Source organism: Pelodiscus sinensis, chromosome 4 (genome assembly GCF_049634645.1).
Source record: "Pelodiscus sinensis isolate JC-2024 chromosome 4, ASM4963464v1, whole genome shotgun sequence".
Lineage (NCBI taxonomy): Eukaryota > Metazoa > Chordata > Testudines > Trionychidae > Pelodiscus > Pelodiscus sinensis.
The window spans coordinates 30,467,572-30,494,356 of NC_134714.1; the positions used below are offsets into that span (position 1 = coordinate 30,467,572).

The window sequence follows — 26,785 nt, forward strand, 5'->3', positions numbered from 1 at the left end:
AGGTGACAGTGAGTGACTGGTGAAGGATCATACGGGCAGTGGGAAACTCGCTACATTTGTCAGTTGTCTTTTCACAGACTTTCTATATTTGGGGTTTTGGAGGGTGTAGAATTTGCTGGATGTTAACTAGTTTCCACTGAAATACACCTTCATTCTGAATTCTGTGGTAATGTCACTTTTGGGATTGCTGCAAATTGTTTATGTTTGCTCCTAACAATAATGTGCTCTACTGTCTCTCCCTACTCCCTATCCTAGGAAAGCCCTTCAGAGTCAATACTAAAATTAACAAGATGGTGAAGAGCTGGGTCTGGATGACTGCGTGTGTGAAAAAGCTTAACTAACGCTTCTGCAAGCAGCAGGAAATCACTTACAAAAAACAGCCACATGACTGGATGGTCTCTATTTAAAATAAACTGTATGACTTTGCAGTTCTGAGAAGGGCCCTCTGTTGGTAGATGAACCCACTGTGAACTGCCTTCCCCTTTACGAAATGGTGTATATTTTGCTGACTGAAATGCACACACCATAGCTTGTTATGAATGCTAGTGATGATAATGTAGTAGTCAGGCCTGAGATAGAATTTGGGGTCTTGTTTTCCTCTTCGACTTTTGATATTTTTATATTCTTACTAATATGTGTGAACAAAGAACATCTGCCCACAAGCAGATGGGGTGAGAAGAGAAAGGAAATGGAGCTCAAGTGTTGTTGTGTAGCATGGAAGTTTAAGATACAAGCACAAAATTGAAGGACTGTCTGGCTTCAATTCCTCTCCTGAGATAAAGTCAAGCAATCAGTCAGAAGGGGTGAAGCCAGTAGAAATGCCTGTCCCTGACTGAAGTACAGCCTCACTCCTTACCCTCTTCCATGGGATACAAAAGAGTGGTACTGAAGCCCCCAGGCCCAAGATCCTCCAAAAACGGAACATGACCATAAATCAGGGATGGGCAGTAAGTGGCCAATGGGCATAGGCAGTTTAGCAGAGTTATCCCTTGGCAGGCTGTCAGCACTTTATTTATTTGTGTGTCTGGAGGTACAGCCACTTGCAGCTCCTGTTGGCTGTGGATTGCCATTCAATTAATAGAAACATCAAGAACATAGATTACATTCAGTAATATAATTTATAAAAGGAACTCTGGGTACGTCTAGACTACAGGCTTTTGTCGACAGAAGTTTTGTCGACAGATACTGTCGACAAAGCTTCTGTCGACAAAGAGCGTTTAGACTACATTCAGTTCTGTTGACAAAGCAAGCTGCTTTGTCGACAAAACCCTGTAGTCTAGACACAACCCTAGATGCAATAACACCTTCTGTCGACAGAACTCTGTCGACAAAAGGCGTTATGCCTCGTAAAATGAGGTTTACCAGCGTCGACAAAACTGCTGAGTTCTGCCGACGTTATGTCAACAGAACACAGCGGTAGTGTAGACGCAGGTATAGTTTTGTCGACAAAAGTCCACTTTTGTCGACAAAACTCTGTAGTCTAGACACACCCTAAGTGAAACGTTTTCCTTTTTGCTGGGGGATGTACATTTTTAGCTGTGATTGCAACGCAGAAGTGAGCCAAGTTGTCTTTTTGTTTTTCCCAGTGGATCATATAATTAGAGACTCAGCACTAAGGCTCTTAACACCACTCTGGCTGTGTAATAAATGTCCTTAAATGTACCTCCTGGCCCTTTTACACAGCCCAAGCAATGTAAGGTAGCTTTAGGATAAATGAAAATCAGACCTTTCTTAGAACATGAATAACCACTGAAAGGGTCATGCTCTTTGCATTAGGAATGACAGCAGTTTTCGTCAAATTTAAAACTCAGCTAGATAAATCAGGAGCAGGATGCTCAGATTGTCAACATGATTGGCAGAAAGGTGTAGATTAGATTAGACTGGATTGCTAAGTTAGGTTATCTGGGAGGATTCCATTAGAGCAGGCCTGGCCCTGCTGAAATGGACAAGATGTCTTAACAAGTCTTTTCCTGCTCTAGGATCTGTACAGTATATTTCTGAATTTCTGTATCTATTTCCTCAGTGTTAAATCCTCTCTCATTATATTTTTTTGTTTCATGCTGGTCAATTAATAGAAATAACACAAGTAACACTGAGACTTCTATCAGTATCTGGATTAGATTCAGATTCTTCTGAAATGGAAGGAATGGTTTATTAGTCCAAACTTCTAACGTGGAATGTCTATCCTCAGGCTTGAAGAATTTAAACTTAGGTCCTGTATGCTCTATATGAACATTAATGATTCCATGGCATTTTTTAAGCAGTAGGTTAACCATGACACCTTTTTACCAAATATTCCCTTACCCAACTACTGTATAGCAGGCTGTGCACCAGCCACAGGCCCAAGTTTTACAGATTTTATTTAGACAACGCTTCCAGGAAGTCAGTGGGACTTGTGTCTGTGTAATGATTAAGAACAGCTCAAAGGTAATAACTATGGTCTGAAAGGCTAGTCATGGGCCATGAGCCTTTCTGAGAGCCAGAATTCAGTTTAATGTGAACTCAAGTAGATTATGGTTGTAGATGTAGGCCAAAGGACACTTGTAAAAGCTCTAGGATTATGAAAGCCCACAGAGAAAGACTGAAAACAAGAACAACAAGGAGTCCAGTGGTACGTTAAAAACTAACACATTTATTAGGGCATGAGTTTTTGTGAGGTATAACTCACTTCCTCAGATGCTTGAAGAGAAAAGGAAAAAAAAGGAATGTCATGTGAGTTTAAAACTTTAAAACTTCAAAAGCAAATTCATTTGCAAATTTGACACCCTGAAAAAACCATATAATAGAACCATAGTGTTATTCTCACAGTAATTTCCCTTCAAGTATTCTCACCTCATTACTTTAAGTCTTCTCAGCAATGTTGGAGATGAATCACATCCACTCTGATTAAATTAGCACTGATGTAACACTCCCATCTTTGTATCCCTTCCCTTGTTTCCTTTCTTTTCTCTTCAAGCATCTGAGGAAGGGAGTCGTATCTCATGAAAGCTTGTACCCCAGTGCCCTAATAAATGTGTTAGTCTTTAAAGTTCCACCAGACTCTGTGTTGTTTTTGCTGAAACAAACTACCATGAGGGAAAGCTGAAAGCAAGGTTTGCCAGCCCTCTGTTATCTAAACCCACCAAGTTCCCTCCAGAATTAACACTACTAGAAGGTGTACTATTTAGAACTTTACTTTACAGAAGTGTAGCAGAGCTTTTAAAGATAGGAATACAGTGTGTGACTGAACATTCTATCCCTAAACAACCAGAAAGTTTGGGTCTGGTCTCAGACCTGGATATGAATCTTATGACGGGGCTTCTTAGGAAAATGGTCTGAACTGGAACTCAGCTCTCCAAACTGAGGAAGTTTTAATTTAAATCTTAACTAGAATTTCACAATGTTCGGGGCCAACCTCAAATTTATTCTCAGTGACAGTATTTCCCATTTTCCTCTTTTAAAAAGAAGGAAAAATAAGCATTCCTGAGGCCAGATGTTACTCTTTATGCTACTGGTGTGAATCGCTGATGTCAATGGGGTTACCCTGACAACAGAAAATTTTCCCTTACTCTGCAATTGAAACTGTGCAAATAAGGAAAGTAGAAAGATTATTTAAGAATTGGTTACTTTGCATGATCTAAAATATGACATTAATTCACACAGGAAACTTGTATTTCTAGACTAAGCTGTCCTTCCTGTTGTTCTGTGAATGCCCTCAGGTCAAATTACCAGCTTCAGCACCACTTGTCAAGATAAAAACCAGTTCAAGCCACAGTGTTACCCCCAGTCACTCATGAGCTAATCCCCTCTATGAGCTCAATGAGTTCAACTTACCTACTGACACAGTAGAATGCTACCAGTTTGAAGATGTCCTCAAACACTAGAACAGATCCTTCCAGATATAGTACTGATGAGAAAAAAGAAAAATATTGAGTGACTACTCTCATTGAACCCTATGAGGGAAAAAGTCATATGGGTTTCATGCTCACTTATGTGTGGTTTCCTAGCCATCACTTGGACTAGTACAAATGGCAAAGAACTGGCTTCAGATGGCATATTGCAAAAAGATTTTTTCAGGGAAGAAGAAGGGATGAAGACCCAGCTTGCCTTAATATTAGTTAATTTAGAGGATGTTAAAGTATTATGATGATAATAGAAACAGTGGGATGAAAAATAGATCACAGCCAAATACAGTTTGTTCTAGTTAAATCTGTCACTGGCAGATGGCCGTTTTGGAACTGACATGTGGCCATTCTCCTTTGCATGATTCTTTCCCAACAACTACATGTGTGTGTCTGAAAAGCATTTTGAAGTTAAAATGCAAATAATTATTTTTTTACTGTATGTGTGAGTTGGTGTATTTCCATTCAGTATATTCTTCTCTCTAGGTATTTGTAGAATGGGAGTAATTTATTTCTATGAGAAAATAGAGTCTAAATTTTTGTTGCCAAGAGTCTAGTATAAAAATATACTAGAGAGTTTTGCAGTAATAGTCCAAAATATTTACATTATTGCAGAGGTTTTGGCCATTACCATACAATAATACAAATAATATCACCTCACATCTCTATATTAACTATATATATTTATATTCATTTTGGGCTGCCAGTAAATGCTGTGTCCACTGCAAAGGTGTTGGAACTAGGAGTGCTGAGTTGTAGCTGCACCTCCTTGCTTAAAGTGATTTTAGTCATAGACAGGGTTTACAATTTGGTTTAATGGATACCAATTGTTCCAAGGGTGACTATGCAGATTAATGCTACAATGCTACAATAGTGGCAGGGGGAGGAAAGAGAGAGAGATGGAATTCTAACAAGTTGCACAGGTCTCATAGCATTTAGTAGTAATTTAAAATAGTATACTATAGAATGTCAGTGCACCTCAGATTACTGAATTTTAGAGGCTTACCAGAGAGTTTTCAATTCATATAATTCAGTACAATTTGGACATTGATTACAGTTCAGACAGGGCAGCATAACTAGTTTTAGAACAGTTTTACATGGCGGTTTTTTGTTTGATTGTCTGCTTCAGAATTTCCTTCCATAATAGCAAAATGGCACATGAAAAACTAACACATTTTGTGAGTCTCTGATTTCAAGTGACATTATAACTAGCTGCTCCTCTTCTGTTCTGGCACATTATTATTCTGTAAGACAATGGAACACCTGCATAATGCATGGGTTTTTCATTGAACTACTTGAGTTTCATTCTCCTTCTATGTACATCACTGTAAATCAAGAAGAATTCCAATGAAAGGAATGGGTGGAAACCTGGGCCCACTGAAATCAATGGGAAATTTGCTGTTGGTTTCAGTGGGGCCAGGAGCTTGATTGATGTTAAACCTGCATCAGTGGGATCAGATTCACTTTCTGAATCTGCATCCTCCGTGGAGGCTCATGGCTACCAGGATTGCAATTGGCACCATGGGTTCAGTGTTTCAATGGACCTAGTGTATTTGGAACTATCGTTCCTCTTCTTTTTAAATCAGAGATGTCCAAATTGACATCAAACAGACATCAAAACTCATTTTCTACTCCCTGTGATTTTTGCTGGAGATGCTCTTAAGTTTTAGGATACAATAACAATAATTTACACAGACCTCCAAGTTGTAACATATTTAGTCTGAAATTCTGCCAAGGCTCACCTAGATAGAATCATAGAATCATAGAATAATAGGACTGGAAGGGACCTCGAGAGGTCATCGAGTCCAGCCCCCCGCCCTCAAGGCAGGACCAAGCTCCACCTACACCATCCCTGACAGATGTCTATCTAACCTGTTCTTAAATATCTCCAGAGAGGGAGATTCCACCACCTCCCTTGGCAATTTATTCCAATATTTGACCACCCTGACAGTTAGGAATTTTTTCCTAATGTCCAATCTAAACCTCCCCTGCTGCACTTTAAGCCCATTACTCCTTGTCCTGTCCTCAGAAACCAAGAGGAACAAATTTTCGCCTTCCTCCTTGTGACACCCTTTTAGATATTTGAAAACCGCTATCATGTCCCCCCTTAATCTTCTTTTTTCCAAACTAAACAAGCCCAGTTCATGAAGCCTGGCTTCATAGGTCATGTTCTCTAGACCTTTAATCATTCTTGTCGCTCTTCTCTGTACCCTTTCCAATTTCTCCACATCTTTCTTGAAATGTGGCGCCCAGAACTGGACACAGTACTCCAGCTGAGGCCTAACTAGTGCAGAGTAGAGCGGCAGAATGACTTCACGAGTTTTGCTTACAACACACCTGTTGATACAACCTAGAATCATATTTGCTTTTTTTGCAACAGCATCACACTGTTGACTCATATTCAACTTGTGGTCCACTATGACCCCTAGATCCCTTTCCGCCATGCTCCTTCCTAGACAGTCGCTTCCCATCTTGTATGTATGGGACTGATTGTTCCTTCCTAAGTGGAGCACTTTGCATTTCTCTTTATTAAACCTCATCCTGTTTACCTCTGACCATTTCTCTAACTTGCTAAGGTCATTTTGAATTATGTCCCTATCCTCCAAAGAAGTCGCAACCCCACCCAGTTTGGTATCATCTGCAAACTTAAGATAGAGCCACTGTGGGGGAGTTGCAGAAAAGACATAAGCTAAGGCTGAAATCCTGATCCTACATAAGTCAATGGGACTTTTGCCATTAATTGCTGGGCTTAAGGACTTCTTGATCACATTCCCTTGATCCCTGGGAGGGGGTGACATAGACCTAGGCCCACCAACAGAGGGGAAAAAAAGGGGCAACTGTCCCAGGGCCCAGTGAATCTAAGGATTCACTCTGTCTAGTGTGGTTAAAGCTGTAGACATTGGAAATGACCTAAGTAGTGTCTGCTGGTACAAGAAGGGAGCTCACGATTTAAACTTTGATCCCTAGTTAACAGAATAAAAATGTATAGAATTTGTAGTTTCCAGTTTTTTAATATTTAGTTATAACACAGCACCATGAAACACCTTACACAGTGAATCAATCATAAGGTAAATAGAAAAGGGAAATTTTCACTAAGATCTTGAAGAAAACAATTTGGTAAACTGAAGGGGGGAATAAGGACTAGAATGAAGCCACTAAAAGAAAAGTCAAAATTTCCAACTGTATACAGGAGGGTAGAATTTGTTTTCTACGGATGGAGATGGCTAGAGAAGTCAGTCAAGAGAGTGATGTTCCTTGCTTGGTGTTTCCCAAATGGTGCTTCGTGGAACCCCAAGGTCCACGAAGTGAAAATAAGGTTTCAGTGAGAAAATTCCATTACAATAACATTTTATGATTTAAAAAAATAATAATTAATATTATGTGATTTTTGGTTTTAAATATGTGCAATTAAACTGGATGTTGATCTCATGGCCTTGTTTAGCATTTGTTTATTATTATCCTTACTTATTTGTGGTCTACTTTTTCAGCTCCATATAATAGACTGTTATTAGGGGTTCCGCAAAATTCAAGTTTAAAAGGGTTCCGTGGCCAAAAAAAAAAAAAAAAAGGGAAACAATGCCCTTGCTTAAAGGGCCACCCTTACAGAATATTAGCTCACAGCATGAAGGAAGTTCTTAAAGTTAAGGTACAGAAATGGGAATCTGAAATTCTAAATTTTATTCCCAGTGTAATGCCAACAGATGGAACCAAACCAGGGACCTCTGGAGCTTAGTGCATGAACCTCTATTGCATGAGCTAAAAGCTGTTTCTCAGCTAAGGCTATAGAAGACAATCATCATTCTCTCTGTACAAGTGACATCATTACTGGACCTATCCCCATAAGCCACCACATCAGAGACTCATACAACTGCACATCCACTAATGTGATCTATGCCATCAAGTGTCAGCAATGCCCTCTGCCATGTATATTGACCAAACTGGACAGTCTCTACGACAAAGGATTAATGGACACAAATCAGATATTCAAAATGGTAACACACAGAAACCTGTTGGAGAACATTTTAACCTGCCTGGGCACTCACTAATGGATCTAAAAATGACTATACTATTACAAAGCCATTTTAAACACTAACTGAAAAGAGAACCTGGGGAGCTTGCCTTTATCTGCAAATTTGACACCTTTAATCAAGGTCTGAACAAAGACATGAACTGGTTAGGCTGCTACATTCAACACCCTAATGACATCAAAAGTTAAGTATTGGGCACTTAGACCCCACTCTATTAGCCTCATTTAGCATGGACACTCTAAGGGTATGTCTACACTAGCCCCCTAGTTTGAACTAGGGTGGCTAATGTAGGCATTTGAACTTGCAAATGAAGCCCAGGATTTAAATATCCCGGGCTTCATTTGCATGTTCCCAGGCGGGCACCATTTTAAAATCCCCTTAGTTCGAACTGACTGCCCACGGCTACACGCGGCAGTCAGAAGTTAATCCGAATTTAAGACCTTAGTTCGGATTAAGTGTTACTCCTCCTGCAATGAGGTGTAACAGTTAATCTGAACTAAGTACTTAGTTCGGATTAACTTCTGACTGCGGCATGTAGCCACGGGCAGTCAGTTCGAACTAAGGGGATTTAAAAATGGCGCCCGCCCAGGAACATGCAAATGAAGCCCGGGATATTTAAATCCCGGGTTTCATTTGCAAGTTCAAATGCCTACATTAGCCACCCTAGTTCAAATTAGGGGGCTAGTGTAGACAAACCCTAACTGACAAGATTTTCCCCTCCCTGACAAGATTTTTCCCTCCCATCCCCTTTTTTTCTGCTATTTATTTGTACTTCTGGACCCCTTGATCCATTCATCTGAAGTAGTGCCCACAAAAGCTCATGAAACTATTTACATTTTTTGTTAGTCTCTGCAGAACCATTCATTGTTTTTTAACCTTTTGAGGAGCTTAAGGTAGCACTTCTAATATAGACACATCCTAGGTCTCTCTCATCCCAGAATCACCTGTGAACTAAATATTTTCCCTCTAATATATTCTATGGCATGGACCCAGGAATAAGCCAGCAGGTTTCTTACAGCATCTGAACAGTGAGTTAAGAGTACAGGTTGGGCCTTCCCGATCTGGCACCCCGGGATCTGACTGGTCCTAGATGAGGGATTTTGTTGGGCAAGGGGAGGTCATCTCAGGACCCCCTGCTCCCACCCCTCCTCTCGGCCAGCTCTTCACCTCCTGCTGACCCTGCAGGGCAGCCATCGCTGCTCTGGGACCTGCAGGGCAGCTGCACATGCTGTGCTGGGGATCTGGGTCCTGCCAGGCAGCCATGAGCACCACGCTGGGGCTCAGGGTCCTGTAGGCAGCCACATACGCCACACTGGGGACCCATGACTTCAGGACAGCCATGTGTGCCACACCGGGAATCTGAGACCTGCAGGAAAGCTGCAGGTACCATACTGGGGCTCTGGGACCCACTGGGCAGCCGTGTGCTGTGGATCCCTGCCCCACCAAGCTACCACAGCTCCCAGCCCTGCCGGGCAATCACACACATGTCTCCCAACCCCGCCAGGCAAACCTGCTGCTATATGCTGATGGCAGGCTCACTACAGACAGCCCACTGCCCTGCCAGCACCACAGGGATCCTTGCCACTGGCCCTCCACTGGGACAATCTGTTCCTGCAACAGCCATGCCAGACCATAGATGCTGCCAGACCAGAGAATCCCGGTTAAGAGAGTTTCAAGCTGTATTTCAATAGTTTTCACTAGCACTGGGCAAATAATTATTTCTGATTTGCTGGCAGTTCCAAGAAACTACTTTGGGGTTGAACAAAACATTCTGATTTTTTTAGTTAAATTCGCAAGAAGATGTAAATGGCATTCACAAAACTGAGGAGGTGCCCCCCTTACATGCAAAGCACTTTGGTGGGAAACCCGGCATTCAAACCCACTCTGGAGCTGGGACTTGAACCCATGTTTCCTACATCAATGTACAAACCATGGACTCTGGGGTAGAGCTTTCTCAGTCGCCCCTGTTGCCATCGTTCCCCTTTGCAGTACTACTTAAATAGTCACTAGGCCCAGGGGATCATGAGAACAATTTATAGTCTGATGCTTAGGGCACTCACCTAAGAGGGGGAACATCTTAACTCAGTGCCCTGTGCAAGGACTACCTTCTGGTAAGCACCCTCACAGCTGCATTATTGGCTATAAAAGGATGGCAATAGCAGTATCCCCTCTCCAATTTTGTGAATGAAACTTGAGTTTCCTTGTGAATCTAGTTAAAAAATTGAAACATGTTAGAAATGTCAACGGGTTTATTTTGACATTTCCCCTTTTTCTCAATCCCATAAATTTACCAAAATAGATCCAAATTTGTAAATTGTTTCAGTCAACCCAAATCTGCGTTGTTGTTTTTTTTGGGGGGGGGGGGGGGGGGGGGAGAAGGAATGGAAAAGGATTCACATCCATTTTTCTCCAACTGTGGTCTACTTGTTCCATATTTATCCAGTAGAATCATAACCCCCCCCCATTCTAAAGTGAAACAGCTTTGTTTTCTTTGAACCAAAGTGCCAAGCATATTTTGATTGCTGGTTTTGTCACCATATAGTGCAGTGGGATGGTTATCATGATAATGGTCAGTTGGCGCCATTTATTATTGAATGACAACATTGATTTTTTAAAATAAACATTCTCCTCTATGAGGTCATATTTAGCCTTTAATATATGAGAGAAATCAGACACAAACAGTCATTTGCTTTGTTGCTGTATTCATGGCATATCATAAAAAGATTTATATTATGAAACATTCTTTTTTCTAATGGTTAAAGCTGCGGAGTTGCCATGTGGGAGAGGCTAGTGGTTTTGGCCCATTAAAATGAACAATGCTGTCTTGTAGAGTCTGAAAAACCGATTACAATGCAGGGTACATTGCAGGTAATAGACTATAAGTGCCTTGACACATTTGGGATTCTGTATGGCCCCTGCTGAGCAAGTGGTTAGCTCCAGGCACCTGCCTACAAGCAGGAAGAAAGTTTAACACCCATTCAGTGATATTTGCTGGTCACGTTGTACCCTTGGTGGGAGCCTGCAATAAGACCAGCTCACATAGCTTGAAAGATGTTAAACTTGTCTACATGGGTGTTCATGGGCCTTTAAAAATATTGAGTTCACTCAAATGAGCTAACGTGATTGGAAAAGTGCACCTATATCTTTGTTTAAGCAGACCTGAGCATGGCCTCTCCTTTCCTATACATAGCAGAAGCTTGTAGGCTGAAGAATGAGATGTATTTTGGAAAGGTCACTGTCCATGGTCACAGTCATAGTACTGGGGTGAATCTCAATCAGAGAAGAAGTTCTTTGGTTTGGTTATTTATTTATTTTCTATGTTAAACTTAATCTGATGTCCAGTTATAACTATTATTCCTAAAGACACTGATGAGTGTGCCTGTGTCAGGCTACTTCTCCAAAATATTCCACTCATTTATGAACCTCTGTCTCTTGGGGATCAGTCAGAGGGATGGATTTGATTTAACAGCTCATTTCTGTCTCTAACTGTAGCAGTCCCAAAAGGCTTCGTGTTGGAGGTCAGAATCACACAGGATACATGTGTATCCTCTTCTGAGAGCTTGTTTTTCAGTAGAAAGACTGATTGTAGCCGTAAAAACCCATCTGATATTTTGGATTTCCTTCTTCCCCTGAAAGTTGTTAGGTCAAACTCAATCCAGACTAGAAATTTACTTTAAAAAAAAAAAAAATGGAAGCCAAGAGTTCATGTAATTTCTTGATTCCAGCACCTGGTACTTTAAGAAAGAAGGCATCACAAGACTCTCATAAAATTATTAGAGTTGGCAATACTCAAGAAGCCACTCAATGATTCAGTTGGTACAGTTGGAAATAGGACTACAATAATGAACTCTATGGAACTGTCAGTGTGCTCCTGCAAGGCCAGTTAATGAGCAGCAGCTAATGTACACTAGAATTTATACCTAGCTGGTACAGATTAATGCATTAGATAGTCAAGCCCTAAAGAATGAATGGGCCATCAAGACTGAAGTATCCACTCTTACCAAGGGCCTCTCTTTCTCAGAGTGGGAGGAGGTCAGTCTCCAGAGCTGTTACTCTGATATTTATAACACCATATTTTTTTTAGCATATCAACAAACTAAAGAAGAGGGATCTACCATTGATTACCACGGTAACATTTAATTTTCCAACTGGTACAAACAACACAGGGCAGACAATTCCACTAGAAGTGTCTTGTGGAATTTTGAGTCAATGCAGAACATCTAACTGCAATGTAGGTATTATTTATTTCAATTCATATTTAGTCTGCTCGCTTTTCCTCTGCCCTGCTCAGTGCCCACAATGAACACTGGCATACCCTGTGCAAGGTCAGGGGGGAATAGGACAGGTTCTGAGATAGTCGAGCCCCGCCGCTCCATTTTCAGGGCAATGGGGTATGAATGTATGCACAAAGTCTTCACCTCTCACTAATTGGGGATATGCTCAAGGATTTTTATTTATATCTGATCCTACAAGTGATATATAAAGCTCTTCCTCAAGTGTGTTTATTCCCCCACCCCTTTCCATTGCATGGCTTTGTGCAGAATATGCAGACTTTTGGGATTCTCAACCAGGGTACGTGTAAGCTTGGGGATACACAGCAGCAATGCTGGAGTAAGGCTTAAACTACCTAAGCTACAGTTCAGGACCTCACAATATGAAAGACCTCTAAAAATGAAAAAACTGACTCCATTTCAAATTTTATTAAAATTGGTTGACAAGTAAAGGAGATATGAAAAAAGTTTCTCTCTAAATATAGACATTTTCATGCAAATATGTAAAAAATATACACGTCTGATTCACAAATACTGTTATCTTACCCTTACCCCTCACTAACTATTCATTATTGACAGGCAGGAGGTCTGGGCTGAGGGAAAAAATGATAAATTGCACTTGTAAAATTAGTATTTTTACAAGTAATTTTACTATCAGTCTCTTAAGGCAGTGTTTTGTTTGCCAACTGGTAAAAGTCTGACCAGTCATAATTTATTTAAATAAAAGTCTGCCTTCATAATTTATTTAAATACAGAAACAAATAAATAATCTCACTGCCAATAAAAACCGGGAAAATGTGAGATCGGAGACAGCAACGTCATGAAGCAATTTTGTCAAGCATATATTCATATGAGACTAGTCGTAGGAGTGATGTTATGTATAGCATGCCCCTTGACTACTAATAGCTGGAAAGCTGTCATCTTTTAAGTTATAGCAGGCTTAGTCGTGTAGTGCCTTCACTCCTGTTTATTTTCTTAAGTGTTAGTGTGCTCTCTTTTTTTATCTGTATATATGTATAAGTATGTATTTCAGTGTGCACACTGCTTTCTGCACTATCCATGCTTCACATGATGGAGTTTGCAGGTGATTATCTTATAGATTTGGTTCAACTGGACCTTGAGGAGGATAGATTTATGCTGGCTTCCCTTGATCAGTTTGGGAAAACTTCACTGTATTTTGATAGTTTTTCAAAAGAAAAATCCCAACAATTCATTGTTTTGTAGTGAAAATGAAATTGGAATAAACATTTGCACATATTTTATATAGTCTGGATAAACTTTGTGTTTCCCTAACAAAATTAATATTGTTTTATTTATTCATATGAAAAGGATAATTTTCCTTATTCGTAGTGTAAATAAATAATATATTCTCTTGTTTTCCTGTGAGACTATAAAGCTTTTGTGTTTATATATTCAATATCCTTTCTGTGAAAATAATATACTCTTTTTATGATATGGAGCCTTTTACATAGCATCGAGCTTCAGGCTGTCATAATTCAGTCCTGCACAGAGATCTTCTGGGTGTACATAAGCTCATCTAGATATCTGCCTCCTTTTAGAACAGTCCATGCAAAAAGCACTAACAGAATCAGTACAAACTAAAATTTCATAGAATGACTTGTTCATGCTGTTCTATGGACTATACACTGAAATGTAAGTACAATATTTATATTCCAATTGATTTTATAATTATATTGTAAAAATGAGAAAGCAAGTAATTTTTCAGCACTAATGTGCTGTGACATTTTGTATTGTTATGTCTGATTTTGTGTACAAGTCATTTTTAGGTGAGGTGTAATTTGGGAGTACGCAAGACCAACCAGGCTCCCAAAAGGCATACAGTACAGTTGCCTGAAAAAGATGAGAGCCAGTGCAACAAAACACCTCACAGTGCAATCACAGCCACCATTAATTCACCTTAAATGCTCCTCATATCACGCAGTGCGAATGACTGAAGCCCATAATCACAGTGTTTTCTTTTCTTTGTTGCTCAGAAAGGGCAGGATTCAGGACAGGATTCAGGAAATAGCTGACATAACTTGGTAAGCATGAAAAAGATCGGTAACTTGGTAAGCATGAAAAAGATCGGTATCTGTAGGTTTAAAGCTATCTGGTTGTGATGCATTAGAAAGCAGATCCACTTTCACTAGTGCAGCTAAGGAATCAATTGCAGAAGCTCAGCTATTGGACCAGCTTCTCTGTGCCACTGTTCTTTTGCCTCTTCCCTTTGTCTAATTGATCTCTCCCCCCTTCTGAACTCCATCATCCAGGAGCTCCTTTGACTATGTGAATTGCTGCTGATTTGACTCAGCAGTGTTGCTTGCTTCTAGTTGTAGTACTCATCCACCTGTGGGAACAAGGGCATGAGCCTAAACTAGAGATAGGCCCACAGTGGAATGGCCCAAAGTTTGATCTCTGATCCCATCTTTCCTCCTCGACTTTTGGAGAAGTTGAAATCTGAATCTAACTCTGAACTTCATGACTGTGCCTATTTCTGTGATGGGCTATGTAAGTGATCAGTGCAGGATACAGATCTCTGATTGGTTGGAACAGAACCAGTGCTTTGATACTGATTTGCTTTGTCAACATCTTCATTATCTCTGCAAGTTTGGGGAGAATATTCGGTGACTGCTCCTACATTTCTTCCAAAGACAGTAATTTTCAGCACTTTTCATATCAAAGTAAATTATTTGTCCTTTTCAGCTTTGCCACACAACTCTCGTGTGCACTGAAGTACAATAGCTGTCTATAAGCCAAGGTACTAGCATAACCAACTATATGGTTGTGCTAATGCATAAGCTAAGATACCGTGAAGCATAACCTAATAAAATATGTCTCATTATAAACAACATATTTGAATAATCTTGGACATCTCATTTTCCATTTATAATATCAAAGTTGTTTGTTTTTGTTAAGTTTAAGAATTTCAATTATGCTTAAATTCAAACCACGTGAAACCTCACTGAACTCAGTGGAGATACATCAGGCATTATTTTTGTTTAAAGCTCAGAATTTTTCAATTATTGCTCTGGCAACCGGGGGGGGGGGGGGGGGAGGGGGAGGAGAGAAAGCCACAATTGTTAAAGTCCTAACTCAGTGTTACACCCATTATGTTTTAACATCAAACAAATTCTTTTTAGTAACCACACAGTACACCTCCATCATAATCGTTCAGGAACTCACCCTTGCAATCAGTCTCAGTGCCAACTCCGCCCACACATCTACACAAGCGATTTCACCACTGGACTGAACCACATCAGAGGCTCATTTAACTGCACATCCACTAATGTGATTTATGCCATCAAATGTCAGCAATGCCCCCACTGCTATATATATTGGCCAACTGGACAGTCTCTATGGGAAAAAATTAATTAACACAAATCGGATATCTAAAAAGGCAACACACAGAAACCTGTTGGACAACATTTTAACCTGCCCTGGTACTTGTTAATGGTTCTCAAACTCACTGTGTTGTTTCAGGCCAATTCCACAAGCCAAATACACAGGGAAGCCTTGGAACTTTTAATTTCATGTACAGGTTTGGGACCCATCACAAAGGTATGAATAAAGACATTACCTGGTTAGCATACTACCTTTCACATAGTAATGACTTAAAAACAAACAAACAATGGGTATTTAAGAACAATTTGCACCTTCTTTATCAGCTTCATCTAGCATGAATAGTCTAATTGACTATTTTTCCTCCTTTTCTTCTTCTCCTAACAGAGAAGTCTTCAGGGAACTTAAACACACACAAAAAAGGGATGTCTAGATTGGACATTAGGAAAATCTACTTCAATAGGACGGTGGAGAAGCACTCGAAGGCCCAACTTCAATCTATATCCCAACTTAAAAGAAAACACACGCACACACACACACACACACAAAACCAAAAAAGTGCCATTGTGGCTTAACAACCAAGAAAAAGAAGCAGTGAGAGATAAAAAGGCATTGTTTAAAAAGTGGAAGATAAATCCTAGTGAGGAAAACAGAAAGGAGAATAAACTGTCAAATTAAGTGTAAAAATATAAGAAAAGACAAAAAGGAGTTTGAAGAGCAGCTAGCCAAAACCTCAAAAAGTAAGAGCAAAATGCTTTTTAAGTATATCAGAAGCAGGAAGCCTACTAAACAACCGGGGAGAGGGGGACCCCAGAACAATCGAGATGCTAAAGAAGCACTCAAAGATGATAAAGTCACTGCAGTGAAACTAAATTCTTTGCTTTGGTCTTCACGGCTGAGGATGTTAGGGAGTTTCCCAAAACCGAGCCATTCTTTTTGGGCAACAGGCCTGAGGAATTGTCCCAGATTGTGGGGTCGTTAAAGGAGGTTTTGAAGCAAACTGATAAACTTAACAGTAACAAGTCACCAGGACCAGATGGCATTCACCCAAGAGTTCCAAAAAGAACTCCAATGTGAAACTGTAGAACTATTAACTGTGGTTTGTAACTTACACTTTAAATCATCTTCTGTATGTAATACAAGTAATATTAGGTCCCATCAGATCCCTGAGGGAGTCAGAGTCCAAGAATATTGATTCTTACTTTTTGGAGGGCTTCAAGATAGTAGGAAGATAGCTAATGGAACACCAATATTTAAAAAGGGCTCTAGAGGTGATCCTGGCAATTACAGACCCGTAAGTCTAATGTCAGCACTGGGCAAATTAGTTGAAACTATAGCAAAGACTAAAAATGTCAGACACATAGATGAACATCATTTGTTGAGGAAAAGTCAACATGGTTTCTTGTAAAGGGAAATCATGCCTCACTAATCTACTAGAGTTCTTTGAGGAGGATCAACAAACATATGGACAAGGGGGATCCAGCGGATATAGTGTATTTAGATTTCCAGAAAGCCTTTGACAAGGTCTCTCACCAAAGGCTCTTAAATAAAGTTAGTTTCCATGGTTTGATAACTGGTTAAAAGACAGGAAACAAAGGGTAGATATAAGTTTTCAGAATGAAGAAGGGTAACTAGTGGTGTCTCCCAACGGTCCATACTGAGACCAATCCTATTCAACCTATTCATAAATGATTTGGAGAAATGGGTAAACAGTGAGGTGGCAAAATTTGCAGATGATACTAAACTGCTCAAGATAGTTAAGACCGAAGCAGATTGTGAAGAGCTTCAAAAAGATCTCACCAAACTAAGTGACTGGGCAACAAAATGGCAAATTAAATGTAATGTTGATAAATGTAAAGTAATGCACATTGGAAAAAATAATCCAAACTTTAGCTACAACTACTCAAGAGAGAGATCTTGGAGTCATTGTGGATAGTTCTCTGAAAACATCCACTGAGTGTAGTGGCAGTCAAAAAAAGCAAACAGAATGTTAGGAATCATTAAAAAAAGGGACAGAGAATGTCTTATTGCCTCTATATAAAACCATGGTACGACCACATATTGAATACTGCATACAGTTATGGTTGCCTAATCTCAAAAAAGATATATTGGCATTGGAAAATTATTTACTTGTTCCCATAATAAAAGCAATAGGGGTCACCAAATGAAATAGGTAGCAGGTTTAAAACAAACTAAAGGAAGTTTTTCTTCACACAATGCACAGTCAACCTGTGGAACTCCTTGTCAGAGGATGTTGAGAAGACCAGGACTTTCCAAGGTTAAAAAAGAACTAGGTAAATTCATGAAGGTTAAGTCCATCAATGGCTATTAGCTAGGATAGGCAGGAATGGTGTTCCTACCCTCTGTTTGTCAGAGGCTGGAAATGGATGACAGGAGAGGGATCACATGATGATAATCTGTTCTGTCCACTCCTTCTGGGGTATCTGGCTTTGGCCACTGTTGGTAGACAGGATACTGGACTAGACAGACCTTTGGTCTGACTCAGTATGGCCATTATTATGTAATAGGTTACAAAGGGAGGTGATAAACTGTCCACATTAGAGGTTTTTAAGTTCCTGCTTGACAAAGCCCTAGCTGGGATTATCTGAGCAGGAGGTAGGCCTATATGACCTCCTGTGGTCTTTTCTGTTGTGTAAAGCCTCCATCCAATCCGGTGTAATGTGAATGTAAGACACGTAACTTTTTGTATTATAAGTCATGTTAGTTTCAGCCATTGCAAGTCAGTGCCTCTCTGCTACTGTATGCCATGTAATTCTCAGTTGTTCTAAATTATGCCAGTTTCTATTGCAAGCCATGTAACTTTCATGTAACGTTTCAAGTTCTGCCACTTCTTGCACAATTTGTAACTTCCACCTATTGCTTGAACAATCTTTAAGCTCTGTAACATTCTGTCCAGTGGCAAGGGAGTATGTGTGTGTGTGTAAATGGTGTGAACAGGGTAATGTCTGTGCCTTTGTGGAGAGGAGCCAGGAGATCACAGAGAGGAGCCAGGGGCTAGGTGTGGTCTGATGTAATCTTTGCTTGTGTAACCCACACACCTAGGGTGGTTCACTATCCCATGCAGTGGTACCTAGACCACAGCAACAGATAAGAACAAGAGACCTCTACAACATAGGCTAAGAGCCACCTGGCTTGTAGCGCCAAGGGTAGCAGCTCCTATACTAAGTTTCAGAGTGCTCAGGTTCAAATCCACCTGGTGGCAGTTACACTTGCATATGAGACACACAAAGGAACAGAAGTGCAACAAAAATGAGGAGAAGAAGAAATTAATATACATGAAGAAAATGAGGTCTGGGTGGGCCTCTTGGTGACAGAGAAAGAACTCAGTGTAGGTGACAGGGGCCACCCAGCTCAATGAAGAGAGCATACAGACTAATGGTCCCCAACCTTTTGGAGGTGCGGGGGCAGTGCCCCCCATAGCCTCACACCTGGGGCCGGTGCTCGCCATGTGCCCGGGCATAGGGCCACTCATTCACTGCATGCCCGGGGGCAGGGCTGCCCATGTGCTGTGCACCTAAAGCCGGTGCTTCCCATGTGCCACACGCCCGGGCACAGCAATGCCCATTCGCCGCACGTCCAGAGCCGGCGCTCCCCATACACTGTGTGCCTGGGGGCGGGGCCACCCATGTGCCCAGGGGCGGGGCCACCTATGCGCTGCGTGCCCGGGACTGGCACCGCGCATGCACCGTGCGCCCAGGGTGGGGCTGGCCCCGAGCACTTGGCGGGTGCGTGTAAATGCCCCGGCGGGTGCCATGGCGCCCGTGGGCACCGCGTTGGGGAACACTGATACAGACCATAGGTTGTATGATCAGCTCACTGGCCTGCATTGGTGAGTGCAGGCAGATACATCAGACTCACCATACTTGGCTTCTTTTGCTGTCTGCGCAACTTGTCGTGCACAAGGGTGTGAGTGTATGAACGTGTGCACATATGTGAAGGAGTTCTATTCTCTTTTTGCTTGATTCAATAGTGGCATTGAATAAATCAATATAAGTATAACCCTGGGTTGGTCTCCAGTGAAATTCGGTAACATTTTCCAACCCTAATCTTCTATGACTCTGTACCCACAGAGGGCATAGAGAACAACTGATCACCATCATCTTTGTAACAGCCCTACCACCTCATTACGCAGAGTTTGGAGAGAGTGGTTGAGTTTTGTTCTTTAGTGTGACTTCCAGCGGGTTTCTTAGGTAAGTGTTACAGCTTTAGGCCCACAGCTCTTGTTCAGACCACATCCTATGGGCCATCTGTATTATGTATTTGGAATTTTTCAGTGTGATTTTATGAGCTGAATACACATTTTAGGCTGGCCCATAATTCCACTGACCCCCTAGCACTGTGCCTGGGGTTTCCTTTTTAAAAGTGATACTAGCTTGTGGAGCTCTGCCAATGAGCAAAGACGGGGCAGGACAGGAAATACCTGGTGCACAGAGTCTGATCAGAGGTACAGGGACTCTGGACAGAAGGTCTTTGTCTCCAGGTGATCACTTACCAGGATTTGTGGGTTGGGTCTATTCCAGTGAGGGGCAAACCCTGTTTCCCAACAAAATGTTAGGGACCTCCATCAAGAAAATTAAAACAACCTTGTGGAGATTCCCACCTTGTACCCGCTTCTCCCAAGTGCTTGGGATGGGGTGAGAGGACCCAATATTGTCCATAAAGTGCTATCGTTCTCAAGGTACTTGGGACACTTCAGAGATCACCCTCATCATAGCAACATGAAATACACATTATAGCAATAAAGTTAAAAAAAGTCTTACAAATCTCAAAAATATAGAGACACACGCAAATAGGGAGAATCCAAATAAAAATAGGAGATTTAGGTGCATCAGTCTGAGTGGAGGAGAAGGTGCTAAAGAAAACACCTTAGGAAGAGAAAGATTTCAAACATGGGGAGAAAGCTATTGATCTTGATTTCAAGAGGAGAGTGATTTCCACAGCCTAGGGCTATGTTTACACTGCAGAGTTTTTGTGCAAAAACAGCCATTTTTGTGCAAAAACTCACAGAGTGTCCACACTACAAGCACATTTTTTCACAAGAAAACGTATAGTAGATCGTCAGAAGACAGGGCTTTTTGTGCAAGAGTTATTCCTCTTTCTATGAGGAATAAACCTCTTTGTGCAAGAGCTCTTGCGCAAAGAGGCATGTGTGGAGGGACAACGTGTGCTCTGATGGCCATTCTATGAATAGCCATCAGAGCTTTCTTGTGCAAGAGCATCCATGGCAGTGTGGACGCTGTCTTGCACAAAAGCACATGGCAGCATGGATGTACTTTTGCGCAAGAACTTTTTGCGGAAGATCTCTTCCGCAAGAAGCCTGCAGTGTAGACGTAGCCTAGCAGACACCATCACCAAAGCTACAGTACCTGTTTAAAGTCTGTCTCATGAACTCATGGCCAAACCTGCAACCCTCTCTCTCATGAGCAGTCTTGAAGTCAATGGGACTAATTACATGAGTCCGGGTTGCAGAATGAATTCTAGAAAAGCAATACCCATGCTGAAGTTCTGATGCTTACAGTACTTTAACTATGTTTGGATGTCTCATACTCTACAACCTTCCTCAGCTCTGGTTTATTTGCCTGGTTAACTCTTTAATGGTTTTATCAAAAATCATCTGTTCTTCCCTATTTTGTAGGTGAAGTGAGTTACTTCTCTTATTCACCCCTTGCTCTGTGCATTTGGAAAGGACTCACATCCTCTCGTGTGTCAAGAAAGAGAATCAGTTGTTATATGGTGCACATTCAAAATGCAAATGTATTTGCAGAACTATAGAAAGAAAACTAAACTTGAAATAGACATTTTATGAAACTGGATTTTAAGAATGAAAATCTTGAATAATTCACATCATTTCTCAGAATTAAGCAGGAAACATAACATATATGGTGCTTGAGGAGTGCTTTATTAGATCCATCTCCCTCATTTTTATAACCATATAGAAGATTCATAGATGTTAATAGATAAGAAGTCCTAGTTGGCTCTCAATAATATGCAGCATTGTTCATGGGTTAATAGGACCAATAAGAGCTGTTGTGCAGTGTAAATGGCTTCTTGTACATTGTTTTTCTCCTGTTGTTAAAGGCACATGGACTCTAATGGTGAGTCTAAACTTTACACAGCACCCTTAAACTCTAAACAAGATACGCAATTTGCGCTCTGCATGTATTTTGAAATAGGTTATTTCAAAATTTGGTGCATCTACACAGCACCAAATTTCAAAATAACATGCTATTTTGAGACATCCCTTAACCCTCGTGCCGGAATAGCACACCCATTATTTCAAAAGATATTTTGCAATATTGGGTGCGTTTCACAGATGCGGGGTAGGTACCTCAGGTATTCCAAAATAGCCTCACTGTCTAGACGTACCCTAGGTGTCTGATCTTTTTCTACTACACAGGTTAACACTAATGTAACTCTTGATTTACATGAGTGTAAAAGAGAGAATCAGAGTCTGAAGATTCTCTGTTCCAAGATGGTTCTAATCACCTGAAATTACAGCTGAAAATGGGCTAAGCAGATGGTGTTCAAAGCTGGAAAGATTTCAGGTTAGGGATCAGGATTAGGGCAAGTCAAAAGTAGGGGTTTGAGCTCAGATTTAAGATAATAGAAATGCCACACAAACTAGTAGAAATACTACTGGGTCTCACGTAATTTCTGCCATCTCTCAATGGAGAAAACCTTATAAACTAATTTTTTTGCAACTTGTCCATTTTCTTGGGGGGCATACAAATTGTAATTAAAACAAAAGAGTTATCTTTGAATTTGGGATCTGACCTAGAAAAAAACCCTGTAGGGGCAGGCTTGGATCCAAGGCTTCACACTCCTCATTGTCATTGTCAACTCATGCAATCATATCACGAGTCTCCTGATATTTGCTGTTTTTCTCAAAACCCCAGTGGCTGGATTCAGGATGTTGCAAGAGAATCTCAGTTGTCATTTTTAAAAAAATTGTAGGTTGTTATCCTTCATGGTTTGGAGACAGGCACAACTGGAATTTAAATGCCCTGGAAGTAAGAAAATAGAACAGGTCAAATTCCACTCAGCTACACCTGTGTTCAACCACTGAGCTCAATAGAGCCCAGTGTTGAGTAGGACTGTACAGGTGTGTCAGAGAAGAAGTTGTCCCCATTTCTTCATATCTTCTAAAAAGACAGCCTCCAAAAGGTGATAACTGAGGGTACGTCTAGACTGAGAGGATCTATCGGAAAAAGATACACAAACTGCAGAGTGCATTTTGCGTTTCTTTTTCTGATACTTTTGTCGGAAGAGGCTTTTCTGAAATTGGCCCTGTCTAGACAGGGCCAAATTTCAGAAAACTCCCCTCTTTCTAAAGCCCCCTTCTACCTCGTGGAACAAGGAATACAGGGGTTTCTGAAAGAGCGAGTTTGCTCTTCCACAAAAAAAAGTGGAAGAGCAAATATTCTCTGGCTGTGGCAGTTTTTTCGGGATAACTCTGGTATCCCGCAAATACCCCCCCCCCCCAGTCTAGCCATACCCTGGATCTCCAAAGGCCAAATATTTAGTTCCTTCCTTTAGAAAATTTTAATTAGTGGGAAACTGCTTGAGCAAGGACTAAGAAAACCTTTAGCAAAAGTATCAGAGTTAGACCTATATGATTTGTGGGAAAAGGTTTGAAACTTGGATTTGCATTCTGCCAATAAAAATATTTCTTAACAATGGGCATATTGTCTAACCCACATGAAATAACAACAAGTCCCCTATTAACAATTAGAAGGCAGGAAATACAGCATTTCTATTTGTTAAAACTCCATCCTTTATATAGAAATTCTTATCAGATACCCTCAAGTCACATAGATAAACTTCTTACAGGAAAAAAGTAACAGGAACATACCAGCAAAATAATACGTCCCCTGGACAGCTATGAAACTAATTCTACACAAGAAGATCCTCAGAATGTTGTTGGGACACAGTTATCCAAATATCACTTTCCTTTATTTCATGATGTCTGTAAATCAAGAAAGCAGCTAGGAGTCACCATGATTAACTCAAAGGTTTGTGATGTGCAGTGGGAGGCTGCTGAAAGAGTAAAGGAAGCAAAACAAGGCCTCAATTTAGGATTCTCAGAGGAACTAGAAAGGGACTTTTCAAAGTCAGAACAAGTGATGTCCTTGGAAACCCCCTGGGACACCGGCAAACTAGGTGCCAGTTCTTGCCAGAGCTGTCAGCGTCAGATTAGCATTGACAAAATTCATAGCTGGAAACTATACCAGCTTGCTTGTATATTAGTATTGTTGAAGATAGGTGTCAGGTTTAGAAGAACATGTTTAGACTCTGTGGAATGCTTGAAAGTTGCTGCATGTATTAGTTTCACTTGTAATGTTTATGCCTAAACTATGAGGTGATTTGTAAGTATTGCTTGATAATTGTAAAAATGCCTGCTCTGGACCAGTGAATCCAGACAGGAGGAATGGTGCACTGCCCAACAGCAAGGGCTACCAAAACTAAATGGGCCACTGTGAATATCTCACATAAAGACTCAGTTAGTGACCCTCTCACACCCAGCAAGGTGATACTTGCAAGAAAGTCCATTCATCAGCTTGCATGCTGGAATAAGGGACAGTGAACAGGGTCACACGAAAATTTCCTTCTCTTTTAGCTGTTTGAACTCTCACAGGGCTGGAGCTAAGAAACAGAGCTCGCCAGGGTGAACCTGGGTTTTCTTAAAACACATTCAGAGCTGACAGATTACTACAATTCTGTCACCTTTTTAAAGATATATACACATACATATATGCACACACACGTTGCCTGCTTTAACCTGTAAATAACTTTCCTTTCCTTTTCCTGATTAATACATCCATAGTTACTTTACTATAGGATTGGCAACAAGCATTATATCTGGTGTGAGATCTGAGGCACTAGTTGATATGGGGTGACTGACTGTTGTCTCAGGACTTTTGGTAACCTGAATCTTTTCTGATCTTTGATGTATGGCAACTGACAAATCACTAAGTTCAGCTTGCCTGGGTGGCAAGATAGACTGGAATGCCCACAGGTCAGTTTGTGAATCTGAGGTAAGACTGTTCTAGTGCTTCAGGAGTTCACATATGTTACGGGGATGGTGACATTTAATCCCAGATCACACCACTAGTTTGGGCTGTCTGCCTTGCTTATTGGCTGTTTGCCCTAAGGTTGGCACCCTCAGCTGTGATTCACTCCAGACAGCATGACACCCTCATCCAGATTTCAACTGGTATGACAGTTCCTTGTAGGGCAGCTCTAATTACAGATTTGGTCAATTTTGTCAAGGATGATTGGTATATCATAGTAAGAGTACTCTACACTCAGGGGTGCTGAAACAATTTTTACAGTGGGGTAGGCAGAGAGCCACTGAACTACACTAAATGGAAACCATGTCAAGTTAGGGCATGCTGCAGCCCCTGACCCTCCCCCCTTACTTTCAGCACATATGTCTACATCCACCTACTCAATGCACATTCCCACACTAAGCAGTTTCTTTTGTTTGCCTCAGCAAGTGTCCTAATGCTAATGTTTACATGGCTTACATTTGTTCCAAAATAAAAAGAAATGCACTTTAGGAAAGTAAAAGAATATGAACTGCCACAATACTAATCTCAAAAACTCAGCACTTGTATTAAATCCATTTAAAGTCTTTTGACATGAGATTCTTTGCTAAAGCAACTATCTTTCAAAGAAAAAAAATCAGAGCAGATGTATTAGGTTTCTCCAATTTTACCATCTTCTCATGTAGCTTTGTATCTGATACAGTCCTTTAACTTTATTAAAAATAATTCATTTCTATTCCTCTAGATTGAACAAGGTGAGTGACTTACCCTAAATGAAGAAGAAATCAAAAGCATGACCCTTAGAGCTTGCTCTAGTCTGTTGCTGTCAAGCTTTCTAAGTATGAAGAACTGACAAGGTATCTAGGACACATCACTGACAGAACTCAGGCTAAAAATAATGTGAAGAGCCATGATAGGAATCTGACTTCTGCATGACTATGGAGATCATGATCCATGAGGTGCCATTTCTCATGCTTCTGAATGGGAAGCAATTTTTAATTTTACCATTCCACTAATTGTACCATTTTGATAAATATGGTATATAATTACTTACTTGCTGTTATTCACAAGAAGTTCATTTCTGTATGCACCCTAGACTATCTGGGTTATACATGAATTAAAACTGTGAGGAAATTATTTGGAGAAATGTTACACTAAATCCTTAAGTTTTTTTGTCATTCTTGGGGACAGATACTGAGCTGGAGTAAATCAATGTAAGGAATGGAGTGAATTAATTACACCAGCTGAGAATGAGGCCCAAACTTCTACCTTACTATGGATAGTTCACGTACAGAAAAATTTTTAAAAAATTAGCTACACTATTATATTGTGGGTTTTTTTTAATAAGAGTTTCCTTTATTCCTAGGAACCTGAGATTTTATAGTGCAGAATACAAGCTGAATAACTGTAGCATCTGGACCCAATGATGTGGGTTCAGAAATTCAATTTGCTAACAGCTCCAAAGAATAACTGGTAGTATAAAAATATAGCTCTCCAAGCAATATCTAAATTATATTTTCATAGAGTTTTAGAAGATTGGGATTAGAAGAGACCTTCTAGACACCTAGTTCAACTCTCAGCTCAGAACAGTACCAACACCCCAACTAAAATATTTATTTACAATAAAGAATCTTCTCTCCAGATCCTTCAGTTATCCCTTAAAGTTCGCATAATGTGTTCTTTTGGAATAATGCATAGATATTACTACAGAAGTTTAATAATTCTTAAAATTGTTCAAGATGGTTTGACACACTGTGCCATGAAACACCATTATACACAATTCAAGACTAGATGCCTTTTTGGAAGATGTACATTATCAGAGCCAAGTTACTCAGTTCAATATATGATTAAATAAATCGTATAATAAAGCTCTATGGCCTAATGATACACTGCAAATCAGACTGGATGATTTGAAGGTCCCCTCTATCATTAAACTCAATTAATCCATTAGTCTAGGAATATTCCTGAGCTATTACGGTTTGATAATCCAGACAAACAAATATAAGAAAAAAAAGTCAACACAGTAACTGTGAGGGAAAAGAAACCACTAATGATTCTAGTTATCAGAAATTAATATAAAACATTACAGGATGAATCCAAGAGTAAAACTTGGTCCCCACTCTGGCTGGCTGTGTATACTGTTGTAAGCCCTCTTCCAGCAGCAAGGGCTAGGTCTTTATTTTCTAGGATTCTTTACA

At 40.5% G+C, this 26,785-nt stretch overlaps 1 protein-coding gene across 3 annotated transcripts in view; it reads right to left on the reverse strand.

Annotated features, from left to right (window-relative positions):
* The window catches only part of RIN3 (Ras and Rab interactor 3), a 102,172-nt gene that overhangs the window by 35,543 nt on the left and 39,844 nt on the right, over positions 1–26,785 (reverse strand). For 2 of the 3 annotated variants that reach the window (XM_025189929.2, XM_075926686.1), the window contains exon 4: positions 3,814–3,886. In XM_025189929.2, the coding sequence (XP_025045714.2) occupies positions 3,814–3,886 (73 nt within the window). Of the gene's footprint in view, positions 1–2,832; positions 3,674–3,813; positions 3,887–26,785 lie in introns of those variants that run through there. The other variant, XM_075926687.1, reaches the window with a different exon arrangement.